We start from the raw sequence: 18,281 nt of genomic DNA, 5'->3' as shown, positions 1-18,281 counted from the left end.
ACCACCTTTGGGCCTCAGTTTCCTCATCTGTAAAAAGGGGGTGTTGGCAGAGCTATGAGAATATTAGATGAGATAATATATCTAAAGGCCATGGAACAATGTCTGGTCAATATTAACTTAAAATTAATTTGCTTCCTTTGAACCATCTGTCCTGGAAAGGCCTGCTCAGCCCCCTTCCCATAACCGGTTTGGCCAATTCCCTGCCACAGAGGCTATCCAAACAGTCCCTGGATCCAGCTGTCCCAAGAAGCTCCATGGTGGCCAATCCCTTGTTACAGAACCATGCCGGGCAGCCCCAAACCCCAGCCAGCACAACCAGTCCCCTGCTGCAGATCCAGACCGGCATCCCCCATGGATCACTCACCCCACAGGCAGCCCAGGGCACCAAGGCACAGCAGGGCGGGGGAGAAGGCAGCCATGGCCTGGGAGAGGGTGGACAGATACAGGCTAGTGCGGTCTCTCCTGCCAGTCTGCCTCCAGCCTTTGTACCGCAGGAGCAGAAGGGGGCACAAGGGGAATCCCAGAGAAGGGCTCAGGCCCTGGAGCCCAGGGAAAAAGGCAAGGCTGGAGGTCTCACCTGCAGGAGCTGGGCTGAGGCCACAGTGCGGGGGGTATTTATAGTCCCAGAGGCCTGCGCCCAGACCTCCCTGGGTCGGCACACCGGATGTCCCCATTAGCACCTGTTCCAGTCTGACCTGGTGCCATTGATTATAATGAGGCCTAATTATGTGGGTGGAGGCAGGGAGAGGGGGCAGACAGAGAGACAGAGGTGGAGGGACACAGAGAGAAGAAGGGAGGGACAGATGTGGGGAGGTGAATTAGATCAAAGGGGGGTTTCCAAGAAAAGCAGGACATGACTCCTGACCCTGCCAAGGATAGAGAGGCTTTAGGCTTGAACTTTCGGGGTCCTGGGAAGGCGGAGGGCCAGGAGCCTGGACTCCTGGATTCCGCGGAAGGAGGGGGAATAGACGCTGCACTTCTGTGTCTGAGGGAGGAGGGGACTGGGGACCTGAACTCCAAGGTTGTGGAAGTGACAGAGGCAGGAGAGGACACGATGTGCTGGATGTGCAGGTCTGGAGGATATGGGGTGGAGCTGCTCAAGGGAAGACAATGGCTTCCATGTGACTCCCCTCCTTCCAGAACATCCGGAGCTGGAGAACAATGGAGTTGCACCCTACATGGAGGATTTGGTAGGAAGGACAGGCTGGCACTCCAGACAAGGAAAGGCAAGGGACCTTGGATACAGTTTCCAGCCCCTTCTCTCCCAGGTCCTGGGAGCCTGCACCCCTAGCCCCTTTCTCCCCCCAGAACACTTAGCCTTTGGTAGGGAGGATAGAGGGAGAATTCAAGAAGGAATTCTTTCAATAGCGTCATTTCTCACCTGCTTAAGATCCTTCCCCTGCTCTTAAACACAAGCAGAGGAGGTGAAGGAAGGCTCCCCCGAGGGCACAGGGAACAACGTGGGTGTGTAAAAGGGTGGGCTTTTCAGGGAGTGCTTATTTCCTTCCAGCCTGAGGTGGGGAACATATATGCTAGAGATGGATCTGGGGGCAGGCGGGGGAGGGGCAAGACCGCTACAGCCAGGCTGAGTAGCTGTTAACTTTGTCCCAGGAAACCAGGAGAGCCATGGAGGATTCTATGCAGAGGAGGGTTAGGTTTGGCTTTACGAACATTCCCTGAACCAGAGTGGGAGACTGAAGCCAGGACCCCGGGGGGAGGAGATGCAGGAACCCAGATGGGTGAGGTAAGAGCTAGAAAAGGGTGGGGCCAAAGAAGGGAAGAAGGCTAGTGGGAGGCCTGCCAGGAGGCTGAGTGGAGGGTTGCCCTGAGAGGACCCACGTTTGGGAAGACCCTAAGGCCAACGTGGCACCCGGTGAATGTGAGAGGCCTGGGGGCTGTCCAGGAAGCCGAGGGGAGCCAGGTTTAGAGGAGGCGCCAGCGCGGGGGACAGAGACGTGGGGGTCTTCAGGAGAGAAGGAGTACAGAAGCGTGGGGGCATGTGGAGAGGTGCTGCCCCAGAAGGAGGGGAGTAGAGAAGCAGGAAGGGGGTCAGTTCCCAGCCCCAGGGGCTGCAGCGTTTAGGGCTGTGGATGAAGAGGAAGTTCCCAGAGGTTCCCAAAGATCTGATGTTTTACCCAGAGGACTGGGGAGAGGGAAGTGCACTCCAGGGGTTCCACAGAGTTGAAGCCAGAATATACCCAGAATAAAGTCCTTTGAAGTCTTACATTTTATACTCTAAATTCTTGCCAATTTTGCATTCGCTTTCATCAGTCTATCCGTGTGAGTTCTCATATAAAGATTTTCAAGTACCTACCAGTGACACCCATTAACCTACCCTTGTGCACCCCGCCCAACAGTGAAAATCGTCAAGTGAAAATGAAGCTGGATTCAGCCTGTGGCTTTGGGTCTCCCTGGCCAGTCTCCTGGTGCATTGGGTGTCTGTCACCCAAGTATTCAAGGCTCTTCATAAGCCTGCCCACAGTGACCAGACACTCTGAGCCTTTCCACAGGTAGCCCAGCCTCCCACCCGCACCTTGTTCTTTGTCATATGACCCTAGCCACCCTCCCCACCATAGACAGATGGATCTTTCTGAAGTCCAAACCTGACCCCGCCCTTGCCATGGCTGCCTAGTGCCTCCGGAACGGAGGCACAGCTCGTCAGCCTGGCAGCTGGCACCTGCCAACTCTCAAGCTCACCCCTCACTCTCCCCCATCTTCCACTCCATGCTCCTGTTGCACAGAACTTCCCCCAGCTCTTCAAGAGTCTAATCCTCTCTTCCTTTTCTTGTGTTTTGCACACAATGTTCTCTGTCCTTGGAAGACCCTCTCTTCTCCTGGCTCTTTTTGTATATCCCGCAAGTATGCAGGGCCCAGTGCAAAATGGAAATGTGGAGTCCTTTGTTCAAAAATTACTAAGAATCTCATGGTGGTGACAGCAGGGCATTCAACCAAGCACAGGGCCCTTCTAAATGTGAGGTGCTGTGGGGCTCTACAGGTCACACTGCCATGAAGCTGGCCCCGCATTCAGGCCGCCTCCCAAGCCAGGCCCAGTAAGGAACCCATTCTGGGCTCCCAAAGTCCCTTGCGCTTAGACAGGCCCTAATCAGTCTTGCCTGTGCTTCCCCCATCCCAGCCCTCTCACTTTGGGATGCCATTGTTTGGTGAGCATGTATTTCCTCCGAGGGCCTGGAGCTCTGTGAAGGTGGGGTCTGGGGCTGGGTTGGTCCCCCCTGTGCTCCCAGCATTGCTCTGCACGGGTCTGGGCAGCACCAAGCACTGACGCCCATTCTTGCTTTTGTGAAGCATATGGGGCACCGGGACTAGGGAGGAGCAAAGGCAGAGGCCACACTCAGGTTCAACCCAGAAGAGAAACATCCCTTTTCGGAGGACCGCTTTATCGGACTCTCCCGCATACATGCCCACAGAACGAGCTGTGAAAGCTTGGCATTAGCTGAGGCCTGGTGAGGAAGGGATCACAGACTCGGAGACACTCGGGGCCCAGGCACGCAGGTTGGACGTGGCAGCATGCAGACAGGCGAGCGTCCTGGTATCAGGACTACAGTTACTTCGAGAAAATGCTCCAGTAGCCTGGAACTTTGGTTCCAGGAAACTTGGTCTCGAAAACATGCAAGGCATTCTCAAAGCCACACATGGGTGGGCCGTGGGAGGAGTAGCACCTTCTGAGCTGAGGAAATTGGGGGATTCAGCTGGGCGGTGTCTGACAAGCTACATTTTAACTTTAAATTCTAGATACGTGTGATGATTTGTCCATGGTAGTATTGTTCCTGCATGGGGGTGGGGGGTGATCCAGGCACCCTGCAGGGGAGGAAGAGGGGGGCCATGCTAGAGGAACTAGCTTGCCCCCATGTCTCTCCTCCCACACTCTTTGCTTCCAAACATATAATTAGCTACCGCTGGGTGTGTGTCCCCCTTTCAGGCCTGCATTTCCTGGAAGGTAATTCCTCCCCAACCAGCCACGGTCTCTGCCTTGCAGAGCCAACGTCCACTGTCTGCCTGGTACATGAACCTGGAAAAAGCTCTTAATTTCTATGCTACAGAGAGGTCAGCTTCCTCATCTGAGGGTTGGATCCTTGGATAGCAGACACCAGGGTCCCACAGCTCTTCTTTCCAGTCTCTGCAATCTTTCCTGAGAGCCAGATCATCGGACAGTGGTCCACATTGTCCTCCTTTGCCTAGGGGACAGAGGCCTCTGGTGAGGTAGTCTCAAATCTCTCTCCAGTCCATCCACTTCAGGCCCCAATCTTGTTTGGGTCAGCATTCTGCCTGGACCATTGCAGTAGCCCCTTCCCTGGTCTCCCTTCTTCACTTCTGTCCCCTGTGTGCAAACAGACGTACCCGTGGAGCTTCCTAAAGATCAGGGCGCACTACCCTCCTCACTGTTCAAAACCTCCAATGGCTTCTCATGCCACTTCTGATAAAACCCAGACTCTTCCCGGCAGCCTACAGGGCCCTGCATCATCTGCCCCCTTCCCACTTTCCAGCCTCAACACAGCATCCTTTCCTCACCCCACCTCAGCAGCCCCCTTCAAACCCTGTTACTCCCCATGTACCACCCCCATCCCGGTCCCTACACTTCTGCACATGCTGTTCCATTTGCATGGGATGCCCTTTCCACCCCTGGTGCAGTTAACTCCAACCTGAGCATCCTTCAGATCTCAGCTGAGTAGTCACTTCCTCCAGGAAGCCTCTCTCAACCTCAATTCCTGGGTCAGGTCTCCTGGTTATAGGGTCTTACGGTTCCAAGTATCTCTCGGGCATGTCCCCATCCCCACTCCCCACCCCCCACCCGCGTCACCACAGATGCTTTACACTGGCTTGTGTGATTATTTAACATTTTTTTCCCACCAAATGGTGAGAGATGTGAGGGCAGGACCTGTGCCTGTATTTGCTCAGTATTGAATTGCCAGCATGCTGCACAAGTAGGCACACAATAAATTGCTCAATTTTAAAAGTAAGGGTTGAGGAATGGTGCACTCTGGCTCCCCCTTGTGGCAGCAACTGGTATCTTGTAGTTGGCACTAGATCTCCAATCTTCCCGCTCCTAGGCCGCCTTGGCCAAGACACCTCACTCACCCTGATGGCGTCACCTGACCTCAACCACCGAGGGTAACAAACAAGAAGGACCTCATTATGCTTCTGGAGGACTCGGGAGTCAGACTGGGTCCCTGGGACTCAGATTGTTCCCATGGCTGGTGGAAGATCGTTTTCAAAACCTACACCCACCAAGAAAACCGTTGCAGAATCTAGGATGTTATCCCACGAGGACAAGGTCATGTGCACCAGGTCTTGAGAACGGTCAGTCCAGTTGGGCCTCCTTCACTATGCCCCTCACACCAGCATCATGCCAGAGAACACTCACAGAACTGAAGCCCATCTCCCCCACCCCCATCTTCTCTGCCTCTGGACCCACTACCAGAGGAGGCCTGGAGTTAGGGAACACTATTCCTTTTCCTGCCTATCCTATTCCTGGATCTCCAATGAGGCCCGGTGTTACCGAGAGCCAGGGTTTGGTCTACCAAACCTGTAGGTCTGGGGTCTGAGGGGGGCCCAAGGCAGTCCAAGGCAGAGTAAGACCAGCCTTGCAGAGACACAGGGCTGACAGGTCCAGATCAACCTGAACCAGGCCCTAGGTCCACAGAATCACAGGGTCTGTGCTCCCTAACTATACTTTCTTACTCCTACTCTCAAATCAGCTGAATCGGGCACCTGCTGAACCAATCTCCTAACACTACTCTCAGTGAGGTCACCGTGGCCTGATAGCACTAAACAGAATAGTCACTTGGGTCTGACTTGCCTGGTTTGCTTTACTCTGTCCCTCCATCTGCTGGTCCTATTTAGTCTTTGTCAGGTTTTTCTTGCCTGTCTCTTAAATATGGAAAGTCCCAGAGGCTGTCTCATCACCCCATTCCTCATCTCCGCTGACATAACCTTCTTTTCTGTCCCCAGCTCCAGCCTCAGACCAGGGTCCTGAAGCCTCCTGGCCACCACCACCTAGATGTCTTCTGGGCCCCCCACATTCACCAAGTCCCCCATTGGCCTCAGCATATTCCCCAAACCTGTACCACCTTCCTGGCTCTGTATCAGGTGGCTCTACTGTTCTCTGCCTTGGCCAGAGCCCTGGGCCTCACCCTGGACACTTCCCTCCCCCATAGCACTTCAGCTCCATAACCTGTCCATTCAGCTTCCTCTCTCACCTACCCCCTATTCCTTTCCCCCAGCCCTGCCCTGGTCCAGTCTTGTCCTTACCCATCTGGGTTCCTGCCTTGGCTTCCCCCAGGCTCCCAGCTTCAGTCTTCCCCTCTGGTCCATGCTCTTCATGACAGCTAGAAAGAGCTTCCTAAAGCCCATTCATGACCCTGTTCCTCCCCTGCATAGACTCCTCCATGGCCCCCCAGTACTATTAGGCCAGAGTCTGAGTTCCTCAGCCTGGAGGTCCTGGACCCTGCTCACCCCTCCTGCCTTACCTCTACCACAATACCCCCAGTGTCTGGCATTCACTAAGTCCTTGCTTGTGCTGGGCCCTCTGCCTGGAACAGCTTTCCCTTTGTTCTTTGCCCAATTATCTCCTTCTGATGTCGTGCTCAGATCTCATCTTTCCTCCAGGAAGACTCCCTGACCACACCCTAGGCTGAGTCAGGCACCTTTCCTTGGCTCCCACAATCTCCTAGGTTTCCCTCATCGCCACGTCTCTGCTCACTCTGAACTATCACTATCTGGTCAGGGCTTGGGGCCCTCTGGGTCATGGTAGCATCACCCAGCACAGGGTGCACCCAGGGGGCACGCTCACAGAATTCTGTCGATTGAATGGAGGACCATCCTCAGCCTCATTCAGGAACCTCAGACAGAATGGGGTGGGGGGGGGTGTCTCTCCCCAGAGGAGGCATTCCCAACTCCAGACCCCTGCATAATCCCACCCCCCAACCACCACAGACAGAGACAAGGGCAAGGGCCTAGGCCCAAGCTTAGAAAAATAGGACTTTCTTGTTGTGCCCCGGTGCCCCCGACACCCTCCCCATCAGAGTTTTAAAAACCGTGAGCAATTTGGTGAGTCTGAGGCCAGGTCCCACGGGGTGCCTGGGTCCTCCCACCCCTGGGGCCAGAAGGGCCATAGAGGTGGGCACGAGGCTAGGGTCCCGTGGGTTCGTGGCTGGGCCTCCAGGGCTCACAGTCCAGCTGGACCACGGTGTGGGCCCTGGGCGCAGCAGGCTCAGGGGCGGGCGGGGCCAGTGTGGGGCCCAGGGCGCCGTTGGTCTGCAAACAAACGCTGCTGACGGGTGCGGGTGCCTTGGCCTTGCCGGGGGGCTGGCCGCCATGCACCTTGTAGCGCATAAGCAGCACGAAGATGAAGACCAGTACAGAGGCCACGATGACTCCACCAAGGGCGATGATCATGGTGCCGCCCAGGAAGGGTGCGTGCGGGGCCCCGCAGGGCCGCAGCGCCGGCTCTGTGGAGAAGCGGGCGCAGCCCACGGGCCGCGTGGCCGTCAGCCCCGTGGCGCCGTCCTCGTACACCGCCAGCACACAGAGATCGTAGGTACGGCCCGACGCCAGGTCCGACAACAAGAAAGAGCGGCTGTCGGCGGGAATCATCCTGGAGGGACAGGCAGGTGGGGGTCAGGTCTCTGGCTGCCCAGCACCCACCCTCCACTGTGCCCCAACCCTCTGGTCTGGCAGATCTCTCCCCCAGCCCGCTGTTAGCCCAAGTTCCTTCCCACCACCACTCATATTCCCTTTGGTCTAATACCCGGTCAGCCTCCTGACTGATAACCCATGGGTCATCTTGGGTTGCTGGCACCTGCCGCTCAAATCCCCCAGATTCCCTCGGGGGGCCACTGCCCACTGCTCCTCTGCTCTGCTGCTTCACCGTAGCCTCACTGCCCGGCTTCCCTGCAGTGCAACTTTCCCTCCAATCCCACCTCCCGGTCTCCCTCTAGACCCTCGCCCAACTTCCCAGGTTCCCCCAGGTTCCCCCCTCTACCTCTCCTCCAGCTGGGGCCTGATTTCCCTTTTCCAGCTGCCCTATGTTCCTCCAGCGTACAGCCAGAATCCTCTCATCTCACCACCTGATTCCCCCATACTGCTGATGCCTGATTTCCTTCTAACCTGCCAATGAATGTCCCCCTAGCCCCACTGCCTTATTATCATTATTGTCTCTACAGCCTGCTTTCCCGTGAGCCGTCTCTGTTCTCCTGAAACTGATGTGCCTCGGCCATCACAGCTGATTCCTTTTTCTCCCTGTTGCCTTATTTCTTCCAGCTCCAGCTCTTGATTCCCTTTTTGTCTCTGTTGCCTGGTTTTTATCCTTTCCTTTCCCATTTCCTTTTATCCTTAGCACCCAGTTCTACTTTATTTCCTTTTGGAGCAGAGCACCCTGTTGGAGATTTAACTTGTTTTATAATGTCTTATTCCTAAACTGCTTTAATGAGGGAGTCACAGGGAACTCCGTGATTGTCTCTGAGAGGGTGACTATCTAGGAGAGCATTTGTCTCACCTCCTGCCAGGCAAGGTGGGCAGGGCTGGTGGGATTTTCAGGTGTGGGCCCTCCATGGAGCCGACTCCCCTGCCAGGGAGTACGGCCATCTGAGAAAGGGGACAGAAGAAGCTTGCTAGATTTCCAGGATTAAAAAGGAAATCAATTGATGATCTCTTGAGATATGGGCCCCTGGGGAAGGAAAAGGGACCCAGGTACTGGGTTTATAAGGTGCATGCCCCAGGCGTTAGGAGGCCTGACTCCCTGCAGCCAGGCTTCGGGAACTGCACCCTGGGCCCAGCCTGGCAGTGAGAAGAGGGAACCACCCATAGCCACCCATGCAAGGTTGGACTCAGCCGAGAAGTGTCAGCAGCATGTGGGTCAGAGCTCCACTCCTGACCACATGTGGCCAGCCACAGCAGATGTTCCAAATGCTCTCCAGCCTGGGAGTGGAATATGTCCTGATCCACCTCTTGGAGTGTATAAGCCCCAGATTTTCTTCTCTCACTTGCAACAATTAAATAGAGAAGGGAATCCCCAACAGTGGGCAAAGTGAATGTTCCCGTTCACCTAGCAGGCGGAGCATGAACGAGGTTGAATTTGATTTAGGAAATCAAACGTTGAGATGTCACCATATTAGAACTCTAAACATGTGGAGCAGGTCACACAGCACAGACCCAAAGCCTGATCTCTGTTTCACCTCCTCCTTCATTTCATTTGCCCCATGAACTCTGGACCTTCCTGTTTGATCTCCTTTACTTCTTGCAACTTGGCTTATATCTGGTCCTGTCCTTTGGAAGCACCTGGTTCCTCTTTACCTTTATATTCAATTTGTTTGTACCGCTCCAACCTTGCCCCCCTCCCTGATTAACTTTTTATTCTTTTGGTCTGATTACTTTTTACTCTTGCTGCCTGATTTCTTTTTTATATCTGTTACTATTTACTTTTGCTGCCTGATTTCTTTTTATCACTACTGCCAGATTTCTTTTACCTTCTCTGCCTGATTTCTTTTACCTTTGCTGTCTGATTGGAACCTTCAGCCTCATTTCTCAGCTGTGTTGCAGCCTGGGGTGTCAACAGACATATCTCCAACCCTCCCTCCTCCTCAGTCTGCCACCCACGCTGCCCACTGCCTGGACCTTGCACCTGTAGACGAGGATGTCGTCGGCTGAGCTGTTGTACTGGATCTGGTACATGCGGATGCCTGGGATAGGCCGCTGATCTGGCCACTGGACAAGAGCAGCTGTGGCCCCATGCTCAGTCACCTGGACACCACGGTCGGTAGGGGGCCCAGTGTCAGCTGCCTTGGCAGCGGCGGAGGCGGAGGCGGCAGAGGGCGGGGTGAGGGCATCCGGATCCCCGTCCCGCGGGGGGTCACAACTGGTGCTGTTGGCTAGCTGGGGAGGTGGTGGGGGACCCACGGTCAGCTCAACAGCAGCGGTGGCCTCACCAGCTGCATTGGCCGCAATGCAAGTGAAAATGCCACCATCGCCTGGCTCGGTGACCAGCAGCTCCAATGTCCCGTTAGGGAAGGCACGAGCACGGCTCGAATTGCCCACCAGCCGGCCCTGGGGTGACACCCAGCGCACGCGGGGCTCGGGGTCCCCCACTGCCCGGCAGCGCAGGGCAGCTGGCCGACCTGCAGGCACTGCCAGGGGCGGCGAGCGGTGAGTCACCACAGGGGGCTCGCACACAAATTCCTCCTCACCCACAGCCCAGAAGTAGCGGCCGCCCAGAGCAGGCGGGGAGGCGCAGGCCTCCAGGTCATCCTCCCGGGCCAGCCGCCGCAGCCACACCAGCTCGCAGTTGCAGTGCAGGGGGTTCCCGCCAAAGGCCAGCACCAGGGCGGAGGCAGGTGAGCCGCGGGGCCTGGCCAGCAGTGGCAGGCGGGAGAAGAGCGGGTCAGGTGGGATGGTGGTCAGGCGATTGGACGTCATGTCCAGCCGTGCCAACTTGTGCAGGCGGGAAAAGGCGCCGGCGGGCACGGAGGCCAGCAGGTTGTGGTCGAGGCCCAACGTGTTGACGTTGCCCAGGCGGCCCAAGGCCTCCCAAGGCAGCTGCTCCAGGTTGTTGTAGGAGAGGTCCAGATCCTCGAGTGTCTCGGCGCAGTCGTCCAGGGCGCCGGCCGCCAGGGCCGCCAGCTGGTTGTTGCTCAGAATGAGATGGCGCAAGTTGACCAGGCCGCGCAGCTGACCCTCGCCCAGCGAGGTCAGCCGGTTCCCGTCGAGGTGCAGGGCCCGCAGGGCGCGCAGGTCGGCGAAGGCGCCGGCGGCCACGTGGCGGATGGTGTTCCGCGACAAGCTCAGATGCAGCAGGCCGGTCATGTTGGCCAGGTCTCGGCGGCGCACGGCCGCGATGAAGTTGTCCGCCAGGCGCAGCTCGGCGGCCCGGCGGTCCAGCGAGGGGGGCACGAACAGAAGGCCTGCCCCCGGGCACAGCACACTGAGGGGCAGGGACTGTGTCTGGCAGCGGCAGCGGCGGGGACACGGGCTGGGTGTGGCTGGCTGGGACGGAGACGAGGCAGGGGCCAGCGGCAGCAGGCAGAGGAGCAGTGGGAGGATGGCCATTGCGGGCGGGGGCGGCCTACAGGGAAGAAGGGAGGCATTAGGGCAGGCTGAGGCCAGAAGAGGGGTGCCAGAGGGCACTAGGGCGGTTCAAGACCGGGAGGGAAGGTGGGCTCAGAGGAAAACAGTTGGGTCAGAGATGGTCAGGCGGAGGGGTGGGAGGTGTTGGACAGATCAAAAGCCAGAGGAGATGGTCAAAGACTCAGAGGGATGTGTCATGGAGGGACAGAGGGAGCAGGCATGAACAAAGACAGTGAGAGGAGAGGGAGGTAATTAGAGATGGTCAGAGACAGTGAGGGAATGGGAGGGTTGATGAGAGTGTGTAGAAGGGAAGCCAGAGGGCTTGAAACGTGGTCAAAGACGGCCAGAGAGAAGAGGCGGTCAGGGTGGTGGGAATGATTAGAAGTAGTCAAACATGACCAGAGAAGGGAGGTGGTTAGAGATGGCCAAGAAGAGGAGAGGTGGACAAAGGAGGGGACATGGTCAAGGGTGCTCAGATCTAAGAGACATGGTCAAAGATGGTCAGAAATGGTCAAGAGCCACAGAGGTAGTCAGAGAGAGGACGAATGGACAGATGTGTCAGAGACAGCTGGAGATGAGGACAGCTGGGTAGAATGGTGGGTGCCGGGAGAGGTCATCAGAGAGAGGAAGGGCAGCCAGAGATACTAGAGATGATTAGAGAACTCCAGTGCTCAAGAGAGACAGAGAGAAGGGAGGTGGTCAGTAGGGTGGCAGACTGGCCATTGGGACAGGCTGAGAGGAGGGCGAGAGCAATGGCAGAAGATGGTCAGAGACAGGCCAAGGCTCAGAGTCAGGGGTGGACGAGAGCAAGAGAGCTGGTGAAAGATGATTAGAGAGAGGCACGGTGGACAGAATGCCAAAGGTGGTCACTGAGTGAAGCAGCAGACAGAGGTGGCCTGAGACAGCAGCGATGGATGGAAGTGTCAAAGATGATTAGAGCGAGGAGTGGTGAAGAGAGATGGTCAGTGAAAGGAACGGTGGCCAGGAGAGGCGTCTGGAGATGGTCAGATGAGACAGATGGTGGGAAGAAATTGGAGAACAGAGTGCGAGATCAGAGACCTGGAGGTGCCATAAACTGGGGAAGAGGAGGTCAGAGAGGGGTAGTGCTGGTCAAATAAATATCCAGAAAGTATCTGAGGACAGCAGGAGCTGGAGGCAAAACCTTGGGGTGGGGGGTGGGGGAGTATATCTGTTTCCTGGGGAAACCCCAAGGGTGCCCAGGGGGACCTAGTCCTCACTTACCTCCACCCCCAGCCACAAAGTTCCTCCCAAGTCCCTCCCTACCATGGGGGTCCCCCAGTAACCTTACCTGAGCTTGAAGCTGCCCCAGGGAGCAGAGTCCTCAGGCTCCAAGGGGTCAGGGGTCAGGGCTCTGGAGGGGGGGCCTGGTCATGCCTTCTCTGTCCCCAAGGCCTCTGTAGAGGGACTGTGTTGTGCCTCAGCCCAGATCTGTGGCCATGGAGTCTCTAGACCTTGATACTTGGGCTCCTAGATCTCTAAATATAGGGCCTCTAGGGGTCAATTTTAGAGACCTAGACTCCAGTTTGGGTTGGTCAGAGCCAGTGTCTCCTAGCTCTGGTCTTGGGATGCTAATACAGCCAAATGGAGAGTAATGGGTCTGAGTCTCAAGCCCAGTCCGGGGATCCGATACTGGGGTGCTGGGTTCAGATATTGGGGTGCCAAATCAAAATTTGTATGTCTCTAGCCCTCAATTTCAGCATTCGGGTTTGCAGCAAGGACTTCAGGCTCAAACTCAGGTTTAGGCCCCTTGGAATGCCAGGGTTCAGATCTCGGAATTTGAGGCCTAAATCTCAGGGTTCAGGTCCCAAATAGTGGGTTCCAGAGTATAGAATATGGGAATCTGGTCCCAGATTTCAAGGTCCCAGGCACAGCATTCAGAGTTCAGTTCCAGATTTGGGGCTTTAGATGCGAAATCTTGAGGTTCAGTCTCCAAATTTGGGGGTCCATATTCCAAGTCTTGGGGTTCCAGAGACTGATGTTGAGATTCCAGCCCCAGATACTAGGTGTTCCGGCTCCAGGTCTTCGGGTCCCAGCCCCAGATCAGGGTCTCAGTCTCAGGTTTCCAGATCTCTGGATCCAATCTCGGGGTGCAGGCCACCGATGTCGGGGTGCAGGCGCTGGGTTTGGGGCGGTGTGGTCCCGGCTTGCTTCCCCGGGCTGCGGCGGGGACTGGCCCGGAGGGAGGGGGGCGGATGCGGTGGGGGGGGGGGGTGGCAAGGCAGCCCCGGGGGCCGGGGTGGGGCGAGGCCTGGGCGAGGACAGACGGACAGACAGGGACACGCGGAGTGGAGACACCGCAGAGCAGGTGGGGGCGCAGGGGGGAGGGGCCGCTCTCAGAGACCCCTCCCCCGCCGGGGCCGGGGCGGGGGCCGGGCGGGGGCCGGGCAGGCGGGCCGGGTCCGGGCGCTCCCGCGGCCTCCTCGCCGGGAACCCAGGGCCTCGCGCGCGCCCGCGCTTAAAGGCGCAGGCCCCGCGCGTGCCCGCGCTTAAAGGTGTAGGCAGCCCCCCTCTCTCAAAGGAGCGCGTCTGGCCCCATCTCCCATGGAGTCGCCCTGGCGTTGCTTGGGAGTGAGAAAAAATCTTTGGATACGGAGAGACACAGAGACTGAGACAAAGAGACACACAGATTGAGAGAGACAGAGACAAAAAGATGGCAGGTTTAGATTCAGAGACAGGAGTAGAATGAGAGAGGCAGAGACAAAGAGATAGAAAGACCCACACATTCAAGGATGGAAATACACAGAGACAGTGGGAGAGCCAGAGAGAAATAGACAAGGACAAGACAGAGATAGACAAAGACAGAGACACTGAGAAAGTCAAAGAGACTGAGACACGGGTGGCTGAGGGGTTGGGCGGTATGGGGGGCGGAGACTGAACAGGGGCAACTCAGCTGTGAGGATGGGTATGTGTATTTGTGTGTGTTTCCAGTTCTTATTCACAGCTTTGAATACGGCCTTCCATCCCAGAGCCTTGGGCCCCCTAGCCTGTCTCCTGCTCCTTTGTCTCAGCACCACCTCCCTGGGATGTCCTTCCCTAAGTGGGGTTTCCTTACTTGGACCCTGGCCAGCAAAAGTTCTGATCTTTCAGGAGACTCTGCTCCTTCCCAAGCCTCCTTGTCCTGGGTGCAAGGGGAAAACTTGGCTCCCAGATCTGTGCCCTCTGGAAAGCTAGACCTCAAGAAGCACTGGACAGGTAGCCCATGGAGGATGGAAAAGATAGGAAATGGGACAGAGGCAGGAGACTAGACAAGATAGGAAATGGAACAGAGGCAGGGGACTGGACAGGTTGACCCAGAGAAGTGTGTCCACTACCTTCCCCTCTCCCTGACTTGAGTCCACTGCCCCACAGAGGACTCTGCTAGAATTGAACTAATACATGACTCACCAGGAGTTGGGGCTGCCTGTCATGACCATTGTGAGAGGGTAGTGGAGGGGAAGTGGGGGGTTCCACATGTCTCCTGGCACATGGTATCACAGGAAGAGGGATGTGGGTGGTGGTCTACAAGACTGCCCTTGGAACTTTGTTATAGCAACATGGGGGACCTGATCTTTGGGACCCCTGGTCTGAAGGGAACACAGGCTTGGCCTTTGGTCATGGCCCTAACCCTGGGGGGACCTGAATGGTCATATACCACCCCCAGGGACACCACCCCCCCAGTAGAGGAGTAAGCCACATTTTTGGGGGGTAGGAACATGTATGCACATCACCCTGCATCCTTAGCTCTGCTGAAGGTTTCAGAACAGACTTTTGGCTCCTTCCATTCATGTGTATTGAAAAACTGCAGCTAAAATTAACTCAGCTCTAGGGCCCATCTTTCCAGATCATTAGCAAAGTTCATTGGTGCTCCTGGCCCAGCATAGTGGATACTGGTTAATCAGACACTCAGAAAAAGGATGCAGAAGTCTCAGAGACACTACAGAAGTGGTGGAGATGGGGAGATTGATGGAAATACCTGGACACAGTCCAAGAGCAGAATGGGATTAGAATTCAGTGGAATTGACTGATTTGGGGGTGACCCCAGAAAATGGGCAAGCAATTGGGGAGAATGAGGCAGCGGAGGAAAAAAATTAATAGAGGGTGCAGGTGAAGAGCAGATTAACCCTCTGGGCAACTGGGACTCAGTTCAGCTGGGGAACATTAAGAAACCTTGTAGAACACATCAGAATTATGTTTCCCTCTCAACTCCCCCCCCTGCAAAATTTCTTCCCCCTGCCCCTGCATTTATACACTAGTCCTTACCCCTTTGGGTGATGGTCATCTCTTTGGTGGGAGGGGGTGGTGCTGAGAGCCATCTGGGATCTGAGGCAGAAAAGCAGAGAGGAATGCCTTGTATGAACTAAACCAGTTGTCCTCACACTTTAGTTGGGATCACCTTAGCAATCGATCTCCAGGCCCCAGTCTTAGAGCTTCTGATCCAGTACTTCTAGGTGAGGCCCAAACGTTTGCATTTCCAACAAGTTCCCAAGTGATGCTGATGATGCTGGTCTAGGGACCATACTTTGAGGACCACTGGGCTAAACCAGGGACATCTGCAGCTTGCATGGAACTGTCCACCACAGCTGTGCTGAAAGCTGGTGGATTGAGGGGATTTAGCATTCTAAGCGTGTGCCAGAGAAAACGACATATTTAGAGACATAAAGTGGGGCTCGGAAATAGAGAGGGGCAGATGCAAAGATGCTAGTTCAACATTTACTGTGGCTGTCTGGCCATGGCTGTGTGCTAAATGACACTGCAGCAGAAGTGTGTGACCTAGGCAGGGTCAGGGCCTGCTTTCACTGAGCTCAAATTTCAAAAGCGAAAAAGACACCTCTCCAGACAGCCCGAAGTGATCAGGGCTGGGCTGGGAGAAGCTAGGGCTGCACAGCCTGGAACTGTCATGACAGAGGCCCAAGCCACAGTGGCCAGGGTGTGACAGGGGATGCACAAGGCAAAATAATTAAGGGCTTTGATGGCAAAGCACAGGCCTGAGTGATCAGGGCTCTGATGGAGGAAGCAGAGGGGTGTGGGGTCCCAGAGGCAGAGTCTAACCCTTTAGGCGCCCTGGCTCCTAGCCCCCAGTGAGGGAGGCTTCCCAGAGGAGGGTACCTTTATGCTGAGACCTGAAGCATGAGTAGAACAAAGCAGGTGGGCAAAGGGACCCTCTGTGTTGTTTGTGTGCCCTCATGCTATAGCATGTGCAGTCTGGGGGGTCCCTGCGGTGCCTGAATAGTACTGTGCATATGTCTGCATGTGCTGCAGTCCTTCATTAGCTCCTGTGAGGGGATCCTGGTGGGATGGTGGTTTGGGGGGCTCTGCTTAATTGCTGCATTTACTTAATTACAACATCTGGAGAAGGGGACAAAAGCAGCGGAAAGAGCCACAGCAGGAAGAATGAGGTTAAACTGCCTGGGAGCTGAGGGGGGCTTCAGGGGAAGGGGACTGCTCATTTACGCACACCGAATCTGCCTGAATATACAAATACACACAGGGGACACATCCATATTCATACATGCACATCACGTACTCAGAGGCTCACCAGAACACAGACACAGCAGGCGCGTAGAACACATATGCACCTGGCTTCGTGTTCAAATACAGGCGACATGGGGTGCCTGGGTGGCTCAGTCGGTTAAGCATCTGCGTTTGGCTCAGGTCATGATCTCCTGGGATCTAGCCCCGCATCAGGCTCCCTGCTCAGTGGGGAGCCTGCTTCTCCCTCTCCCTCTGCCCCTCCCCCAGCTTGGGCTCTCTCTCTCTCTCTGTCAAATAAATAAATGAAATCTTTTTAAAAAAGATTAAAAAAAAAACAAATACAGGGGACATACACAAGTGCACACTTAGGCACACACCTCCGACACACACATGCACAGACTCACACTCAGACATGAGATCCTATGTGCAGAAACACACTCTGCACAGATTCTCTCTTGCATGCATGCGTGAGCCATATTCCCACACATACGCACAAGAAACATATTTAGAAAGCCGTATCAAACACCTATAAGGGATGGGTACACACACATGTGCATACACATACATACGCACATGGGCATTCAAATCAATGAAGTCTGTCTGTCAGAAAAAGACTTTATAAATAAACTTAGGGGGTGCTTGGGTTGTTAAGCGTCTGCCTTAGGCTCAGGGCGTGATCCTGGCATTATGGGATCGAGCCCCACATCAGGCTCCTCCACTGGAAGCCTGCTTCTTCCTTTCCCACTCCCCCTGCTTGTGTTCCCTATCTGGCTGGCTGTCTCTCTGTCAAATAAATAAAATCTTAAAAAAAAAAAATAAACTTAGGCCCCTTTCAAGTTGGGGGTTGTTTGAGCAATGACGGATGGAGGTGGTGTTCCTTTATCCTCAACTAGTACCCACCAACCCAAGTCCAGCCAGCAGCGTTCACTGGAATTAGCTCAGCTTTGTAATTAGCACATGAATTGATACTGAGGACTAGGAACTCCCTTTATTTTTATTTTTATTTTTATTTAAGATTTTATTTATTTGACAGAGAGAGAGAGAGCATAAGCAGGGGGAGTGGGAGAGGAAGAAGCAGATTCCCCACTGAGCAGGGAGCCCGATGCAGGGCTTGATCCCAGGACCCTGGAATCATGACCTGAGTCAAAGGCAGATGCTTAACCCTTGAGCCACCCAGGCACCCCTAGGACCTCACTTTAAAGATTAGGTCTGAAGGTGCATTCCCATGTGGATGGGTCAAAAGAGATGGGCAGGAAGATGAGTATATCCTCCCCACCTTCCCAAACATATACACCAACCACCCTAAATCAGACTGATGGATTTCTGGCGAGCACTGACTTCTACAGGGCAACCACAAGGTCCTCTGTGTGAGGCTCTGCTTGATGATGGTAGAAGACCTAATGCAATGCTCAGGGTCTGCTTTAATGACTCCCAACTGTCCACCTGGAAGAGAACTTCCATAAGAACATGGGGGAAAGTTTACATCTGTGCAAAGAATGGAGGGGAATATACAGATAACTTTTAAATAGTAAACATAGAGCCTTTGGGCCACTGTATGAAACTGCTATGTGAAAGCCTGAACACCACAACTGGGGATTAGAGGTTCATTTCACAGAATGACAGGGGGTGCCCAAGGTTTACAGCTATCAGGGGACCAGAGAGGAAGGGTCAGAGTATCAGTGTGTATATTGTCAGCTACTGTAAAAATGACTCTCTTGATTTCAGTGACTTCA

At 55.1% G+C, this 18,281-nt stretch overlaps 1 protein-coding gene across 1 annotated transcript; it reads right to left on the bottom strand.

Annotated features, from left to right (window-relative positions):
• Window positions 1–6,983: 6,983 nt before the first annotated feature.
• On the bottom strand, window positions 6,984–13,289 carry LRFN3 (leucine rich repeat and fibronectin type III domain containing 3). Its single transcript, XM_026484374.4, has 3 exons — window positions 12,386–13,289; window positions 9,638–11,074; window positions 6,984–7,612 (listed from the first exon to the last, which is right to left on the bottom strand). The coding sequence occupies exons 2-3, from the start codon at window positions 11,056–11,058 to the stop codon at window positions 7,147–7,149; spliced, it is 1,887 nt and encodes a 628-aa protein (XP_026340159.2). The 5' UTR covers window positions 11,059–11,074; window positions 12,386–13,289; the 3' UTR covers window positions 6,984–7,146.
• Window positions 13,290–18,281: the final 4,992 nt, after the last annotated feature.

This window comes from Ursus arctos, unplaced genomic scaffold (assembly GCF_023065955.2).
Source record: "Ursus arctos isolate Adak ecotype North America unplaced genomic scaffold, UrsArc2.0 scaffold_19, whole genome shotgun sequence".
Taxonomy (NCBI): domain Eukaryota; kingdom Metazoa; phylum Chordata; class Mammalia; order Carnivora; family Ursidae; genus Ursus; species Ursus arctos.
This window is presented reverse-complemented; position numbering and strand designations above follow the sequence as displayed.

What these genes read in the sequence shown, in the direction of transcription:
- LRFN3 (XM_026484374.4), bottom strand. Translation starts at nt 11,058, where the DNA reads ATGGCCATCCTCCCACTGCTCCTCTGCCTGCTGCCGCTGGCCCCTGCC. An exon ending in GACGACATCCTCGTCTACAG is followed by an intron (nt 7,613 to 9,637) that starts GTGCAAGGTCCA and finishes CTGTCCCTCCAG; the next exon opens with GATGATTCCCGCCGACAGCC.